The 18717-nt window shown below is 37.0% G+C and overlaps 1 protein-coding gene across 3 annotated transcripts in view; it reads left to right on the forward strand.

Annotated features, from left to right (window-relative positions):
* Positions 1-18717, forward strand: part of PHR1 (photolyase 1) — a 321904-nt gene that overhangs the window by 143261 nt on the left and 159926 nt on the right. For all 3 annotated transcript variants that reach the window (XR_016253747.1, XR_016253748.1, XM_089402234.1), the window contains exons 4-6: positions 8842-8999; positions 9265-9301; positions 9793-9851. Coding sequence is in view for 1 of the 3 variants with exons in the window: in XM_089402234.1 (XP_089258360.1) it covers positions 8842-8999; positions 9265-9301; positions 9793-9851 (254 nt within the window). In the remaining 2 variants the exon portion in view is untranslated. The remainder of the gene's footprint in view (positions 1-8841; positions 9000-9264; positions 9302-9792; positions 9852-18717) is intronic.

Raw genomic sequence — 18717 nt, forward strand, 5'->3', positions numbered from 1 at the left:
TGAAATGGTTGATAGTTAAATGCATTGCAAATTTTGCCATAGGAAAATTAAGGAAGGTTCTGGGGGCATTAATAGGCTGAAACAACACTTGGCAGGGATTAGAGGCCAAATTACCCCATGTACCTCACCAGAAATTGGGGAGATTAGAAAGAATTTGTTGGCCAGCTTTGAGAAATTTAAAGAAGATAAGGCTAGGCAAAAAGAGATACATGCTGAAATTGGGAGGAAGAAGGAGATACAAAAAATGATGGCTACCAACCCCCACTATGATTTTGAGGGTTCTTCCTCTATCCCTCAAACTGAGACATCCAACCCTTTCCGTTATGTTCCTCCCTCTTTTGGTTCTGTTCAAGATAAGGGAAAGGGTAGAATGAATTTGAAAAAGGGTGATGTGACTATCAAAAGTTATTTCACTCCCTCCTCTCCATCAGATGCACATGGTCCTGAAGTTAGTAAAGGTCAAATTCAGCCCACTTTAGATGACCATTGGAAGAAAGAATTGAGGGAGACTGCTTGTGAGTACATAGCTAGATGGTGGTATGATGCTGATATCCCCTTTAATGCTGCTCGTTCACCATATTATGAGCCTATGTTTGATGCCATACATGCTGCTGGAAAAGGCTTCAAAGGCCCTACTATGCATGAGCTAAGGGGGTTTCGTTTGCAGAAAGAAATTCAATCCATTAATGAGTATTTGCAAGAGTTCAGGGACTCATGGGCAAGAACAGGGTGTACCATCATGTCAGATGGATGGACTGATCAAAGAAACCGTACCATCATAAACTTTCTTGTCTTCTGCCCACAGGGAACCATGTTTTTAAAATCAGTTGATGCATCTGATAAGGTAAAAGATGGCCACTTGTTGTTTCAGCTATTGGATCAGGTTGTTGAGGAGGTGGGGGTGGCTAATGTTGTTCAAATCATCACAGATAATGCCTCTAACTATGTTCTTGCTGGTAAACTGTTAGAGGAAAAACACAAGACCATCTTTTGGACCCCATGCGCTGCACATTGCATAGACCTCATGCTTGAGGATATTGGAAAATTAGATTGGGTCAAAAACACTGTAGATCATGCCAAAAGCATAACAAAATTTATCTACAATCATACACTGGTTTTGAGTCTCATGAGGAAACACACTGGAGGCAAGGATATTATTAGGCCTGCCATCACTAGATTTGCTACACATTTTTTGACATTGCAATCTATGCTTTCCCAACATAGAAACTTGCAAAATATGTTTTCCAGTGATGAATGGAATCAAAGCAATTGGTCTAACAAACCAGAAGGCAAAGAATTGAAAAGGAAAGTCCATGAAGAAACTTTTTGGATAAAGGCAGCAGAGATTGTGAAGCTTGTTGAGCCACTAGTTAAGGTGTTGCGGTTGGTGGATGGGGAAAGGTTGGCTATGGGCTTCATTTATGAGGCTATGGATCAAGCAAAGGAGCAAATAAAGACAACATACAAGGATAGAGTGGCAAAGTATGGGCCCATTTGGGCAATCATTGATGAAAGATGGAACAATCAACTCCATCGCCCTATACATGCAGCTGGGTATTTTTTGAACCCACGGTATCATTATAAAGCTAAGGAGTCAGGAGCTTTGAGGGGGGAGGTCAGAGATGGACTGGTTGATTGCATCGAACGCATGATCCCATCAGAGTCTGATCAGCTGGAGATACATCAACAGGTCACATCCTTCAGCAATGCATCAGGTACCTTTGGGAAGAACCTAGCAAAGATTGCAAGAGAAGCAGATGAGCCAGGTAAACAAAAATTTCAATTTTCAATTTCTTAATGGTTTTACTTTTTTTATTAAAGTTTGTTAAATCATTTATAATTTGAAAGTTAGATATAATTTTTAATTTTGTTGAGCTTCAGCCTTCATCTAACTCATAATTCATTACACTCCTATGTTTTTTGCAGCACAATGGTGGGAAGCCTTTGGTGGCCAGTGCCCTGAATTGCAAAGGTTTGCAATTCGTATTTTGAGTCAAACTTGCAGTGCATCTGGGTGTGAGCGCAATTGGTCTGTCTTTGAGAGGATTCACACAAAGAAGAGAAACCGTTTGGATAAAAAACGATTGAATGATCTAGTTTATGTCCAATACAACCTTCGGCTCAGACGAAACCAATTGCTGAACAAAAGACCTGATTCAGATCCCATTGTGTTGGAAGACATTGATCCAACATCAGATTGGGTAGTGGAGAGTCGTCCACCAGAGTTTGATCCTGATGAGGATCTTGATGTAGATATAGATATGGAGACATCAGTTGAACTTGAACATGTTGTTCAACTTCCGCCTGTTCAGTTGAATGCAGATCCCAATCCACCAGCCTCAGTCTCACAGCCAGCAAGGACTCCAGTTGTAGGTGCTTCCTCTGCTCAGCCACGACAGAAGCGCAGCCGCATATCTACTCTATCTCAGCTTGCATCTGCTGCACAGCCTGCTAGTGGTACTGGTACCACTTCTACAGTTGCAGTTGGAGACGATGATGATGAGGAGGAGCCATGGGGCCCCTTGTCTGACTCTGATGATGATGATCCAGAGATTGGTCGAGATGATCTTGGCTCCTCTGGCAGTAGCTACTAGCCAGTAGTACTAGTATTGCAGTCTGGTCACCATCACAGTTTACTTTTGTTGTAGAGGCCATTTCTAGCCTCCTTGGTTATTTGTATTTTGTTTTGAGTCTTTGATCATGTATGACAGTTGACTATGTATTGCCATTGGGTACCATTTTGATATAGTGGATTGGTTCATGAGCCTACTTTGATCATATGTTGTCTTCCATCTATATTATAATGCTGTGTGTTTGGAAACATGAATGAAAATCTTTAAAATTATGTTTAAAATATTTAAAATTATGTTTTTTTAATAAAAAAATAAATATTTAATGTATTTTTTACAACGACCGAGTCATTGAAATCGAGCCGGCCGAGTCATTACCGTTTCGGAGTCGGAGTCGGAGTCGATCCTCGGCCGAGTCGGAGTCGGAGTCGGAGTTTTAAAACATTGGTCTCTACTATTCCTTTTAGTATCATGGTCAAAGAACACGATCTTGGTCAAGTCAAATCATTGTTAGAAGAGTCCCATAGTCACTATGTTCATAATTCACCTAATAAGCCTATGTTAGGTCACCACTAGGTCAATAGGTTAATTTCTGAAAGTTGGTCTTTTTACCATTAAAATTCATTTTATGAGGAATAGTAGAGATCAAACTTGGTAATGAAGGTTTTAAAATCATGCTTTTTATTTCATTTTCTTAAATGAAATACCATCATAAAGATCATGAAGTTGCAAAGTGTCAGGTCCAAGTTATAATTATTATGGTGGGTCCACTACCATTTGCAAAGAAAAATCGATTTTCTCAAGTTATAAAAGGCCATCACTCACTCTCATTAACTCTCCATTTGCGCATGTCACTTTCCAACACTCAACTCCATCTAATCAAGGCAAGATTGTCAAATAAGGAGAGTTTTCTACATCGATAAGTCGAGTTCTCCATTGGTGTTGCGCAAATAACTCTGTTTTGCTACGCAAATGCCAGGCAACTGCTCCATCATCTCTCCAAGGTTGTGAGCTCCCTGTAGTGGTTTCCTCCATCATTTTCACATTGTGCTACTGCTAATACAGGTTGGTGGTTTATCATAAGGCTCAATTCTCTCTCAATTCTCTCAATTGTGCTTGTTATGCTTCATGTCCATCTCCTAGGGTTTTTGAATACAGTCTTCAAGGTTTTCATCATTTTCATGTCAAATTGATGCTAAAACTTGTATACAACTGTTTGTACACCATCATCTATCCTAAACACACCCTCCTAAACACCCTCCATCAAATCCACTCTCAAATCTCATCAATTTTACCTAAACCCTAGACAGATTACACCTTCTAAACCACAAGACTGTGTTTTTCTTGTTTGGAAACCTTCCACTCACCCAAATCCTAAATTTCCACTTTCCCTAGCTTCCTAACCTCCCTCACCTTCCCCCCAAATTTTCCTAGAATTTTTCTATTTCCCTATCCCCCTCATTTCCCTAAACTCCCTCACAGCTATTAAAAATCCCCTGTTTTTCCTACAGTCAAAACCCTAGTTTCTATCCTAAGAGCTAAGTGTTGACATGGAATCTGAAACCTTTGAACAAAGGAGACATAGGGGAGGACAAGTCATCAAATATGAACCTACCTCAACCCATGAGGTCTTATCATCTCCCTTCATTAGAAAATCATTTGAAGATGTAAGCTGTCTTACATTTTGCCAGAGAATTGAGCAATTGAAGTTTCATGATCAATTGACCAGTGCTTTTGCCACCAAACTAAGAAAGGATAAAGTGACCATAGTAGGAGTTCAATTCCCTCTTTCAAGGCAAGTTATCTCCGCAACTACATGGATTCCAAAACCTGGAGAAATTTGGTTCAAGAGAGAAGACCTTGACATTCAAAATTACAGGATGTACCTAAAGGCACCATACAAGGTAGCTCCAACATTTATTTTTCCATTCAGATATTAGAAATATATACCCGTCTCATGAAAATGATCATGAAGTACTTCACATGTGAGGGCAGGTATTCAACGCTGTATAAGTACCACATGAAGCTTTTGATGCATTTCACCGGTGTTGAACAAACCAATTTGTTTCATTATCTGTACAAAAGTTTGATTAAAATGACAAAAAAGGTACAAAAGCTGGGAGAGAATCACCATAATAGTTTGTTTCATCATGGCTTAGTGAAAGTGCTAGTTTGTCATTAGTTAGCATAGGCAAATCTGTCTTGGGATCACTTTTCAAGTTCAACTTTTCCTCCATCTTCTTCAGCTATGTCTAGTGATGAAACAACACCTTCAAGCTCACCAGTGCAACAAGAGGTTGCTTCTTCAAGCAGACCAACCAAGAGGAAAGACAGGGTAGAAGTGTCTCAGACATACTCCAGAGGTGATAGGCTTGTGTTTGCTCAAAGGATTGTTGAAAGGGCCAAGCCTATAGCAGGTGAACAAAGAGCTTCCTCATAGCATGAGGAATTTTCTCATCCAGGTACAAATGTGTCAGATATGGAGAAAGGATATGAGGGCAAAATTGAAGATCAGATCATAAGGAATAAGGAGGTTGAGATCAAGAGGTTGGAAGACAAGTTGATAGAGGCGAATGCTTTAATAGCATGCTTGCAACAAGAGAACATGCAATTGAAAGTGAACCAAATGATCCAAGATAAACAAGTAGCTTTTTCAAAGAAGGAAGATGTAAAGGGCAAAGCAGTGGCTAAATTTAAAGTATAAAAAGGTAAAGGAAAGCAAAGTACATCAGGGAGACCAAGAACAAGAGCATCCAAGAGAGCCCTTGAGCTACAAAGGGAGGTTTCTCCACCAAAAGAACAGATTATTGTAGATGACCTAATCACTAGAGAAATCAATGAAGATAGGGTATATTGGCTTGATAAGGTCAATGGACACCTGGAGAAGCTCCTCAAGAAGGCAAGCAAGGACAATAACTTGCAAAGGCATATGGCTATGCATTACTACACAAGAAACAAAGTATCCCAAGTCAAAATCAAGCATTTGAAGAAGAAGCTCAAGGAAACCCTATCAAGTCGAAAGGACAAGGAAAAACTTGATTTACTTGCTGAGGCCTCCCTCATGGCATAACACATCATATTATAGCTTCACTCAACAATTTTGAGAAGATTTGGAGAAATTTTTGTCATTTTCAAAATTTTGATGTTTTTTGTCTGTTTTAAAAACACAATGGCAGCTATAGGCGCGCTGCGCTTTCTCTACAAACCTCCAAATGACAAAAAAGTTGTATGCTTGGATAGATAATCACCTATACTTATCAGATAACTACTTTTGCAAGCTTGTTGAAAGATAAATTGGGAGAAAAGCCAAAAAACAAGTCAAAAAGTCACTTTCTGCCACTATTCTGAAGCAGGGGTTGCGCTTATAGAGAGACCTTGGGAGAATTAATTTTTGAAGCCTTCCCATGGGTCACTATAAAAAATTCAAGATGCTCTGGAAACTAGACAAGAAATGCTAGTTGATCGTTTTCTCAGATTTCAAATTTGACTTCAGAAAGGCTTCCAAAATCCTCCTGCAAGATGGCACTGCGATTATGACTGAGTGCACTGCGCTTATGCCTAAATGCGCTACGCTTTTGCCTGTAGCAACCTTTCTCAACTTATTTTCGTTAGATCTTGGTTTTATGATGTAGTGTCGATATTTTAAAGTCTTGATGATGTAATTATGGAATAAATTAGCATGATAGGTTGTTTTTGTGCTTAAATAGGCCTCATAAATGATGCAAAACTCAAATCAAAGTCTAAGAGAAGAGTTTGTTTTTGACCTTCTCACTCTCTCTTGTTGGTTGAGAGATTCTTGGAAACTGTTCCACCACTTAGGGATTCGACCCTTGAAGGTGGAGAAATTGTTTGTTTGAGTCTATATGTATCATTTCTCATTTAGAGAGAAGGGTTGGACTTCAAAGGAGAGGACTTGTATCTTATTCTTTCATACTGTTAATCAAAGAGCAGTTGCAACTATTTTTCAAGAATAGTTGTGCTGTGAGTTTGTGGTGTTGTTTCTCTTCTATATCAGTTTCTTATGAATGAATTCATCTCTCTTAACATGTTTTTCTTTCCTCAGTGATTTTCCTTACAGTTATATAGGCATAATTCTTTAGATTCAAAGCTCTGTTTATGTGGAAAATCATGTTTGTGTATTTCTTCTTCTAGATTAATGAATTCATGGTAATACATGCTCATTATGATTTCTTAAGCTTTCAGACCCTACACTACATTGACCAAAATCTTAAATCCATCACAAGACATTGTTATCTTTCTCCTTTTTATGCCTACTACTGTAAACCTTTGAGACCTTAACCTAATTGTTCTTTCTCATCTATAGTCTAGCAAACTAAAAACCCTAAATTTTCGAAAACTCATCTAAACCTATTATATCTAGCCTGAAATCCATCTTTCTTCTAGTCATAGACTGTGAAATCCTTAGAGAGATCCCTCTCTGGTTTAGCAGGGCTAGCTACTAAACTGCAAGTGGTTTGAAGTTACCTCTTTCGATCTCCTCCTTAGCCTGGAACATTGTAGGGGATAACAAAACATTTTTTGGGTTTTAGAGATCTAGTGTTCCTTAGCCTCTTAGCATCATTTGAGACTAGAACACCTTTCCGATGCTACCATAAACAAACAAGAATGGTCCTTGAGACTCAGACACTCAATGGAGTCGGTACCTTCTTCACCATCATGACCTAGAGTGAGGCCTTTGGATTTGGGACATGGGTATCCCTAGAGTTTGATCATGGGTGATGGCAACCCTGAACTAGTCAAAGCACCATGAGTTGAGGTGCCCATCGCATCATGGGAACTGGTTAAGTGTGTAGTATTGGTTAGGAGTGCTAACCTGGGTTGTGGTACCTATTAATGACGATGCTGATGTAGGTCAACAATGTTGACCTAGATGATTATGCTATCGATGGATTAAACCTTTCCTTAGAGAGATCATGTATACAAAGAACATCTGGATAGTCGTTATGAATACCTCCCTAGCTAAGAGGGAGTGTTGAATTTGTAGCTATGGGCGGTCTTCATAATGTATCATGTGTACTTGTAGTGATGAAAATATAAATTATATTTTTAAAGAAAATTTATTTGAAGAATGTTCTTCATGCTTGGAAGAAAAATGAATATTTAATTGTTTTATATTCAAAAGAAAATTTCTTAAGGCATATTCTTCATGACCTTTTCAAAGCGGGAAAAATGAAAATTTGAATTTTGTATTTGCGTCCACAATTGACCAAGTCGGCCTTCCTTGAGACATGTCGGCCTGCCCATGAGAGAGCCCCATTCGCATGATTGGAAGGCTATAAGTGGCCTATTTGTATCCCTCCAAGAGAACACTTCAGAATCGTTCGGATGATCACATACATCTCTGTTCCATGCAAAGAAGACAAGGAATATAAGGTCGAAATCAGAAGGAAGATACTCTCTCTATCTGCCCTCACTCTAGCAATCAAAGGAGGCTGAGTTCTGGATGATTTTTCTGAGGAAAATTTTGTGGCATAGTGCGAAGTTCTGAGGCACCAAAGTCTATGGCATCATCCAAATTCTGAGGCTGAGACAGAGGACGAATTTTGGTCCTCTTAGAGACCTTGTTTCTGTGATATACTTCTGTGGCATAGTGTGAAGTCTGAGGTAGAGTTGCAGGGTAAACTTCAACCCTCTTGAAGACCTTGTTGCAGAGATTTTTGTGGAGAGAATTGTGGAGGGTTGACTTGGTCCTTAGTGAATGGTCATCTTGCTGGTTAGTTGACTTTGATGTATCTCTTGTTGTATTGTTTCTCTAAGGAAAAGGTTGGCTGGGGTTCCCCCCTTAGTGGGGTTTCCCAGGATAAATTTTTCTTGTCTCTTTGTGCATTTGTGATCTCTATTGTTCTATTGTCTATGATGTGGAATTTCTGAAGTATAATTACTTAATGATCACTCTGCTGCGCTAACCACATCTATATCATTGGAAGTAATTATCATAGTTCAGAAGCAATGGCAAGTCTTTGTTTGGCATTTATCATATCATCTATGTGATATGCTTGAGCAATATATATGTTGTTCTTCTGTATCCATTTTCCATGCTTATGTAATGAATTGTTTATGCAATTATTTTGTAAAGCAGGAAAATATAATCTATTTGTGGCATGGTATATTAGACGCGTGCTTAAAAGTTCTGCATGGTACATTCTCTAATTTTTTATGTTGTATGCGTTTACTTTTCTTGAGCTTTGCATAAAGTCTGTGAGAGTTGACCTGAATGCAAATTCTCTGTTTCCCTTGTTTTTCATAACAGTCTGTAGATACTTTTGTGGAAGAATTGATTATAAGGAGGGAACTTGCCGATAATTTCTGCTTCTACCAGCCACATTATGATACTCTACAAGGTGCTTGGGAATGGGCTCGTAAAACCTTGATGGATCATGCATCTGACAAGCGGGAACATATCTACACGTAAGAGAATTTTTTATGCTCTTTTGAAAAATATCATATACTTGTAATATATTTAGAGGAAGTAGGCTTTTAATTTTCAGAACAGAAATATTTGTGAGTTACTTGTTTGACTTATGATTTCATGTTAGGCATTATGTTTTGTCGAAATAGGCTATAGCTGATCTTGATGGGAGTAGCTTAAAAAGGCATTGGTTGCATTTTGGGCAGATTGGCTGAGAAAACATTTTTGTAATTTACTTTTGCTGATGTGGTTGTGGCCTTGCAGGAGGGAACAACTCGAAAAAGCAAAAACAACTGATCCTGTAAGCTGATTAGAAATTAGTCTGTTTGAGTTTTGAGTTTGAACGTTAGTAAAAGTATGGTCCATGGTATAATAATAATTTTATGCTTTATTAACTTATTGTTGGAGTGGTTAAGCAAGTTGAAAATTTTCATATAAATTGTTTCCTGTTGTTATGACAACTAGGCAATGTTCAGACCCATTGATTTCTGGCATTTTACAACATTCACACAGAATTATGATCAGTGTTGGTATATTCACAATTTTCTCTGATATCTACCCGATGATTTGTTAGTTGAGGTGTTGAATGCCTACAACTTCACTGCTTAATCAAGAACTTAGATGCTTGGAAAATATTTGTTAATTTATTTAACCACACAGAGTGTGCCGGTCCACTTTCTTAAATGTTTTGTATCAGCTTGTCCTTAAGGATTAATTGTCTCAAGACTAATCCTTGGTAAATTGTTGTTTCATTTATATTTCTGGACGTCACTTAATTAGTTCGTTTTGCAGCTTTGGAATGCTTCTCAGTTGGAGATGGTTCATCATGGCAAAATGCATGGTTTCATGCGGTAAGATGATTTTTACCACACTAAGTTGTTTGGATTTTTGAAATTTGTTTAAGTTATTGAATATTTGTAAGGTTGACGACCTTCAGTTTGTGTTGAATAAAGTTATGGTTGATCTTGTCTCAGAAAACTCTCTCAATACCTAGTTTTCTAGATTACATTGATCTAATGGATGCCATTAATGTTAAGTGAAATCGAAAGTATGTGGTATTTTCTTTGGGCTTGCAACTATACTGAGTGAATGATGCCCCGTGTCAAAATTCGTCCATGGGAAACATAACTGGTAATGGGAAAGAACTATTTCAATGAAAGAGAACAAGTCCTTTTGTTTGGTCGTAAGTTTCTTATTTTATTTACTAGTAAAATCCTGATAAGTTGTGCTTATGTGTCCCCGATATGGTAATGGTTACCCCTCTTTCAGCACAGGTCCCTATATCTATTGCAACATTCTTAAACACACCATTGTAAACCGAAGTTCACTGAAATGAACAAAGTTTGTTCTTCAAATTAAATACTCCAGAAGACTTGGAATATGTAGATATCCATTTAGGATACAAAAATATATATTAAAATGTATGAATGAGAATTGATGGTACAATTGAGAGTGAGGGTCTTGTATATATAGCCAGGTAAGAACCCTTTCATGAATGGTCATGTCTGTAGAGACATGCCACTTCCTTACTAATTATTAGTTAATTAATCATTGTTTATGTCTATTATTATTTACATTATTTATACTATTTTTATATATATTTATTCATGACATTGCCTTCCTCCTCAAAAAGCTTTGTCCTCAAAGCTTACTGATGAAAGGCTTGATCTCCTTTTTTTGTTTCGAATGTCTTATTCTATGTTGCAGGAAACGTGGGGTAGGAGGGCGTTTCCGTACGGAAATGGGTACGAAACGCTGAAACGCGTTTGGTACGGCCCTGAAACGCGTTTCAGGCCGTACTGCCACGTTTCATGAAACTGAAACGTGGCCAGTACGGCCTGAAACGCGTTTCAGGGCCGTACGACCCACGTTTCAGCATTTACTTGTGTTTTTTTTAATTTTTAATTTTTTTATTTGTTTTGTAATCTATTGTTACGTTAGCCTAGTGACTTCTAGTTGCTTCCAGATGCCTGTCTAAAGTTATAAAAGTGAACTTTTGCCCTAGTGTTGATATGCAGTTCATGGTAATGTTAAATTCTTAAAGTAAAAGTGATATTCTCCTTTATTTTTCATTTTCATCCTTTTACTTAAATTTTTAACATTACCATGAAATGACTCAGGATGTTTGAGAGTGGTTTCGCCCTCATTGGATTTCATATGGAGAAAGTAGAATTTTAGATCTCACTCAAAATCCAGCAGACTTATCTGTTTTTCAGGATTTTAGGATTGGGGTGATTGCAATGTTTCCATTGGATTTAATCATGTACTAGGGTATGGAACTTGTATTTAATCGAGAGAACACAGCCCTCTATGCAAGGGCGACTCCCAATAATCAAGAGAATGTAGGGTACTAGGGTATGAAACTTGTATTTAATCAAGAGCATTAAGGTCATTCGACTTTGTAGGAGGAGACTCCCAATCAAGCACGAGACAAAAAATTAGAAATTTCTCGTGGCTGATTTTGGATATTTCTATTTTCATTATGTGATTATTCATGAGTAAATGTGATGTAAATTTAGATACTTATAGTTTATGCATTGACAATTGACAATTTTATCATAATGTAATAAATTAAAATGTATCATATATGCTTTATGATTGCACATATTTCTTAAATGTCCTAATATATATATATATATTCGCGTTTCCCCATTTCCAAAATTTGGGGAGGTCGCGTTTCGTATCGCTTCCCGTTTCGGAAACTCGTACCTGTTTCCCCGTTTCGTGCAACTTTGGTCTTATTGTCTCGGAACTGTCATCTTCGTCGAAACAAGACGATATGATCCTCTAAGTGATAAAAAAAACTGTTGTATTGAGAATGGATCTGACCATCCTAAATTAATCTTCTGTGGAATCTTGTGGTTACTGGATACTTCGTGTGAATTGTTATCACAAGATTGAATTGTACTGACATTAGTAGTCTTCAGAACATAAGTTTGTTGTTTATGTTCAAAGTGATACAGATTCGTAGATTGATTGAGATGTTTGTTCCTGTGATTCAGATGTAGATAAAGAGTTCTTTTGGTTTGTCTTTCCCCTATCATGTGTGTGGCGGTATTTTGATTTACTTTAGGTGACGATGTTGTTGAGTTGGTTACAAAACCTTCACTTGAGATGTTTATCATCTGCGCAACAACATCTAAGTGTGTCTTTTCTTCAACCGATTTGCCTTCTTCTTGAGTTATGATATTCACTGGATCAATATTTATTCCTTTCTCTTCAACTTGGACTTCTACATTCAACACGGCCTCCTTGATAAGCTGTTGTACCTTTTTTTCCAATGACTTTTTGTCCTTTTTAAGCTTCTTTTGCGTTAGTAGTTTTCACTATGGTCTTTAAGTCGCGAAACTTCTTCATTTTTTTCAGCAGTGATCTTATCAACTTCTCTCTGCATATTTTGTAGTACTTTTTACCTTCTTGAAAAATTACTTTTGAGATATCTTGTATGTCTTTTGGTATCACTGAATTCGGCTTCACTGTAAGATCTTGTAACAATTATTTTTTATTTTTGTAAGAAAATGTCAAAAACCTCTTCTTCATATTTAGGATGAAAGAACTTAGGGTTTCCATCCAGGGTGAACCTAAAATAATATCACCTTGATCGTTCCATAGGTTTTGAACTGAGAATTGTGATATGAATATATAATCTCCAATGTTTAATTGTAAATTGGTATTTCATATTTTTTGTTGTTATAATAGTGAAAATTTTCCAACGTTGAAAAAGTCAAAGTCGGGATTAAATCGGCAAGGGTCCAAATGTTGAAGAAGTCGCTAAAGTCGGGAGTTTTTTGAAAAAGTCGGCAAAATTAAAAAAATACAAAAATATTCATTTTAAAAAAAATCCCAACTTTTTCAATAAATCCCGTTTTTTTGAAAACAAATTAAAAAAATTGTTAAAGAAACTACTTGATTCACGATTTTTTTGGAAAAAGTCCCGATTTAATCTCGACTTTTTTGATTTAATCCCGATTTTTTCAACTAGGAAAAAATTGGCAAAAAATAGGCCGATTTAATCGGCCAGCCAAAAAAATCGTGTTTTGGGGATTTATTCCCTACTTATTTTTCGATTATATTTGACTCGGGAATCACTAATTGGTTTGCGATTTTAGGTTTTATGTAATTTTTATCTTCGGTTGGCGAGATAGCGATAGTAACATCTTTTCCTGCAATAGATCCTTTAATTCTAAATAGCACCGAGGCATAGTTATATTTAGTTCTTGGAAAGCTTTCGGCATTCATTTCCGAATTAGATGTCATCTTGCTTGTCGAGGTGAAATTTATTCAATTTCACCCTTCCTTTAATATTAATACCCTTCAACTATTGGATAATTTCGAGTAACCCTTTTTGTAATTCAAAACTTGAGCTTTCAATGACTTGAACTTCCCTTTTTCTTTTCCTTTTTTGTTTAAATTTAACTCGCTTTCTTTTTCACCTTTTAATAGTTTTTTCCATATATATATAATTTTTTTTAATTAATTAATTAATTTGTAAATTGATCCCTTTTTTATATACTTAATTACTCCCTTTTATTTTTAATTATTTTATTTTTAATGGCCAAGGGCCAATTGGCGAAAATACCAAATGGAATGAACAAAGTTTGTATACTCAGAGGAATGCTCTGATACCAAATAGAACGAACTCAAGTTAAGTACTCCAGAAGACTTGTAATATGTAGATCTCCATTGAGATACAAGAGTATATTTTAAATGTATGAATGAGAATGATGATACAATTGAGAGTGAGGGTCTTGTATATATAGCCAGTTCACGAACGGTCATGTCTGTAGAGACATGTCTCTTCCCTACTAATTATTAGTTAATTAATCATCATTTATGTCTATTGTTACTTATATTATTTTTACTATGTATATATATCTTTTATTCATAACATTCACTAGTCAAAAGCCATGTAACAACCATGTGATGCCTTGTAGGCATCCTAGGCCTTGTGTCATGTTGACCACATTTTGTCAACGATCCAAGGAAGCAGAATGCGAAGACATGAAGATTTTTTTTTCAAAGTTCATAGTCATCAACCAACACACTGTATCATTGTAAATCCAATTTTTGCGAAGTTATATTGTAATGCTGCTAGTATGACTGTTTAATTATGTAACAACACCTATGTAAGCCTCTAATTTTGATGACAAATTTCATCCTAAGACGATTTTTAACCTCACTAAATTATGTGTGTTTCTAAACACGGATAATCAACAGAGTTTTTCCTCTAGCTTAAACCCCAAAGCTAGGGTGGAATTCATTGACAAGGTCTTAGGTGAGTCCTAGTGTTATATCGAGTCTTTGTAAAATTTGTCTGAGAATAATTTAAGCTATTTGACTAAATTATTTTATTGCAAACTACTTGGTCTATACTAGATCATATTGAGTCGCAAAATTTGGTAACATCACGAGGGTCTATATATAAAAGTGTATTCCTCCTTTGAGGGTTGAATTAATTGTAATATTTGATGTAAACATTATTTTAGTGCATGGTCCCTCATAGTTAGACACCATGGCTAAAATATTCGAGGGTGGAAAAATATTAATGCCCTCTAGAGTCAATTAATTAATATTTCTGGCTAAATTAAATTAAAATCCTAAGTCTGAAAATGAATTAATTTAGAGTCTAAAATAAATATTGAGAAATGAATTTCTCTCCCAGTGGAAAATTCGTGGGTCAAAAAATAGTCAAATTTTGGAGGCCTCCCACCAAGGAAAAATGGATATTTTAAGAAAAATTGAGCCCTTGGACCTTGGTGGTAAAGTAAAAGTCAATTTTTTGAGGAAATTTATCCAAAATATTAATTTTTGGATTAGTTAAATGTGGGTTTTAAGAAAAAATCGAATTTTTCCTCAAAATTAAAATTTCGACGTTGGAGATTAAAAGAAATTCACGTTATTTTTGGTGGTTGAGATGATTTTGATGAAGATCAAGCCAACTAGCCATTGTTTTCCACTTGGAGGGTATTTCTCTGTACATAAAAGTCATTTTGCTTCTATTTGATATCTTTGGATGATGTAAAATTTTGTAAAGCTGGTATTGAGCCATTGCTCTACTAAGCACATTTCTATATCATAATAGAAATAGTTTGGGGTTCAGTGCATGGTGTTTTTTTTCCATTGATTTGTGGTATGTGCTTTCCTATACTGTGCTAACATTTTTATGAACTTGTTATTTCATTTGTCGGTGATAAGAGCATTCTATTGGTAATTTTTTTTTTATTTTTTATTTTTTATCTTAGGTGATCTGATTCACCATATGATCTAACAGTTCTACTTGAGAAAAAAATAGTGAAGAGGAATGATACATTTAGAGTAGGCATTGTTACCGCTCAAACTAGCAGGGGTCCTAGAAGGGAATCCTAGAGGGGCAACTGCTAGGTCAAGGGAAACAATGCAGCAATAGCCCACTGTCACCTCAGCTAAAGCTCCCTACTTTTTATGGACTTTCACCGATGGAAGGAGATCCGGTGTGAGGGGACTCACCTAGATGAATGGGTCAATAAAGGGAGATGAGTGATTCCTAAAGAGACCTATTCACAAGAGAGGCTCAATACATGGCTTGCATGCCCAAGAGGCAAGATGAAAGGCTCTATAATAAAGGCCAAGAGGGTCTTAGGGGCTAGGTTTTGGGAATGTGACCTCTTAACAAGGGACCTAGTCCTAAAGACCCTTATTAAGACTTGGTTTCCGAATGGTCTTTGTAGAATTACCTTCCAAAAGTTATGGGACCACACGGGACCGAGTGGACCCACAACTAGGTCAAGGGGGTGGAATTGAACAATCAAGGGTATGCTTGACCTAATTGAGGAGGAGAAGGAGATCAAAGGAAGAATTTTCTACAATGTCAACACAATGACGTCAATGAGGACAATAGCCAAGGGAATCAAAGGGCAATATTCGATCTCGGAGCTAGGGCTTGAAATATCTCAAGATCCCACCGTCGGAGTGGCTTCAAAATTGGCAGGCCCTTAGGAGACACAACAAAGTAGTAGAGGCTAGGAGATTGAATTTTTTTGATGGGCAATTTGTGAGAAATGTGATGCCTTAGGTCCCCTATGTAGATGTTGACCACTACGTGTCAACGACCCATAGCAGTACACGCCCTTTTTCGCAAAAGGGATAGCGCCTGATTGATGTGTTCCTGCCATCCAACTATCATCATCAGCTTGACGATCATCTTATAATGTAAACCCAGTTTGCATGTGTATAATGTAAATAATCTCAGCAGATCCGTGTCGTGTATGTAATCACCTAGGTAAACCTACTTTTCTGGTGACGATCTACATTCTAGAAGGTTTTTTGTCTCACCGATCCATTCTCGGATGGTCGACAAAGTTTTCTTTCAGCCTTACCCCAAAGCCAAAATGGATTTTGTCATTGGGATCTTAGGGGAGTTCTAGTGTTCTAGATCGAGTCTATGTAAAAGTGATTTGGGAATAATCATAACTATTTGGTTAGGTTATTTTATTACAAATTGCTTGATCTGCTAGATTATATTTGTGTCGCAGATCTGGGTAGAATGTGAGGGTCTTTTGTAAATGGGTTTTTCCCCTTGAGAAGTAAAAAAAAAAAATCATGGTGTAAAGTGTCTTGAGGGTTAGAAAAATAATTTATCTCCTCATAGGTTAATTAATTAAATTTTCTGGCCAAAATTAATTAAAATCCTAAGCCAGAAATTTGATTAATTCTAGGTCCTAAGTGAATTTAAATTCTCCAAAGGCACAATTTGTTGGTCCTTAAAAAGTTAAATTTTAAGAGGTCCAGGGACTAAGGTAAATTAATTATTTTGTTAAATTTTAAGCCTTTGGTCCCTGGGGTTAAGTCAAAGTCAAGATTTTGAGGAAATTAATACAAAAATTTAATTTTTGAATTAATTAAAATGCATTTAATTGAAAAATTCGAATTTCCTCAATAATTTAAAATTTCGACAGATGAGATTAAAAAATTTTTTAATCTTCATCAACGATCGAGATTGCTTTGACAAGGATCACTCGAACTAGCCGTTGGAGGATTTATCTTGAAATAGGAGGTCATTTGTCAATCAGTATCATCCGATCTCTGGATCGTGTAATAAGCGAAAAACTCTCTTGTAATCTTTTTTATGAGCAATAAAGAAATACTTTGGGGTTAATTTCTGCTAGTGTTACTCTTCGTGGAAATACTGTAAGATGTGTCATTTTCATGTATAAATTTCTTTTTAGACATTCATTTAGCTTCCTGAAAAGTAATTTGAGTACAAGTATCTTGCTCAGTTGCTGGGGTTTGAATGATAATTTAAGTTTTGAATATAATAGCAGGTATCTCTATTGAATTTGAATTTTATTATCGCTTTCTTGCTCTATGTTGATGGTTAAATTGAGTTTTGCAGGAAAGTCTTGATTTTTAGATCATCAGGCGTTCGGGGAAGTTCTCGGTTGAACTAGCCAACTCCTGATCCGTGTTTTCTGAAGAGCCTAGCTTAAATTTGATCTCGGGTTTATCATAAGATATTTTTTATGGGTGATGCATGAAGGGTTTCGAGCTCGGTACCTCCTTTAAAAATTCAAAAAATTTAATTTTTTTGTGCTAAATCATTAGATTTGCTGTTGAGAGCCTCAGATCATCAAATCTGGGAGCAGAGTCGCACTCACACTCCCTAGATCTGATAGATCTGCTATTTATGTACATAGATCTGTAATTTTCTTCAGTTTTCTAACTTGGATTTTTCTAAGTTTTAGTTTTTTGGGTCATTGTATATATCGTTTGGGTGTTTCTTGTTGTCCTGTAGCTGCAGATCTGAAGTTGAAAGCTGTGAAGAGTCCAGATCTAGGCCCTGGAAGGTAAGATTTGGATCTCTGGGGTCCATCAACAATCCAAGAGTTTTAATTTTTTTTTTGTTTTTTTCTAAATCTGGAAATTTTATAAGGGTTTCAAAGAAATCTGGAGCAGAGGGATTTAAAAATTTAATTAAGATTTACGGAAATTTTTTTAGAGGTTCTGGGCCACCATTTTGCAGGTTGATTGGCTGCCTGGTTTTGGGGTTTACTGTGTATTTTGAATTTTTTTTTAGAAACCCTTTTTCTGTTGTGCATAGCCTTCAACCTACAGCTCCATCTCTCATTGTAGCTTTAATCTGCTGTCCAACCTCACACAGTCCTCTCGCAGCTATCCATAGACATTCTTCCTTTCCGCTACCAGCATATTCACATTATTTTTCATTGTCTACTCTCTATGCGTCCTGCAAAACAAATCTCTCACCCCTCACGCTGCGTGCTTAACCCTCATCATTGCCAATCCCCTTCCTTCTATCATCTCTGCAGCGTCCATCCGCGTGCCATCTCCCTCTGCATCTTCTTCTCTTTACCGCGTCCATTTCCCTGCTCCATCCATCCGCAACTGCTCCCTCATCCACTCCTCATTGCACTCCGTCAGCCCTCGCTGCCCTTCACCTTATCCGCAACCCTCATCCACTGCTCCAAACCTGCGTTTTTGTTTGTTTGTTTATTTGTTTTACCTCATATCCCCGCTGCTTCCTTCCTTCTCCTCTACTTTCCCTTGCATCCTATCTGCTGCACGTCAAGCAGACTTTCTTTCTGCCATCCATCCTTGCCCGTGTCCAAGCTTTTGCTCAAGCCTCCGATCCCTTTCACCTGCACAAATCTCCCTGCGGCTCCGTCTGACCCTTTGCTCCTCACGCAAACCTGTAGTCACCAAAAAAAACTTCGATATTTTCTT

Source organism: Pinus tabuliformis, chromosome 2_1, assembly GCF_031772625.1.
Source record: "Pinus tabuliformis cultivar Carrire ecotype Pingquan chromosome 2_1, CPIR1, whole genome shotgun sequence".
NCBI classification, from domain to species: Eukaryota; Viridiplantae; Streptophyta; class Pinopsida; order Pinales; family Pinaceae; genus Pinus; species Pinus tabuliformis.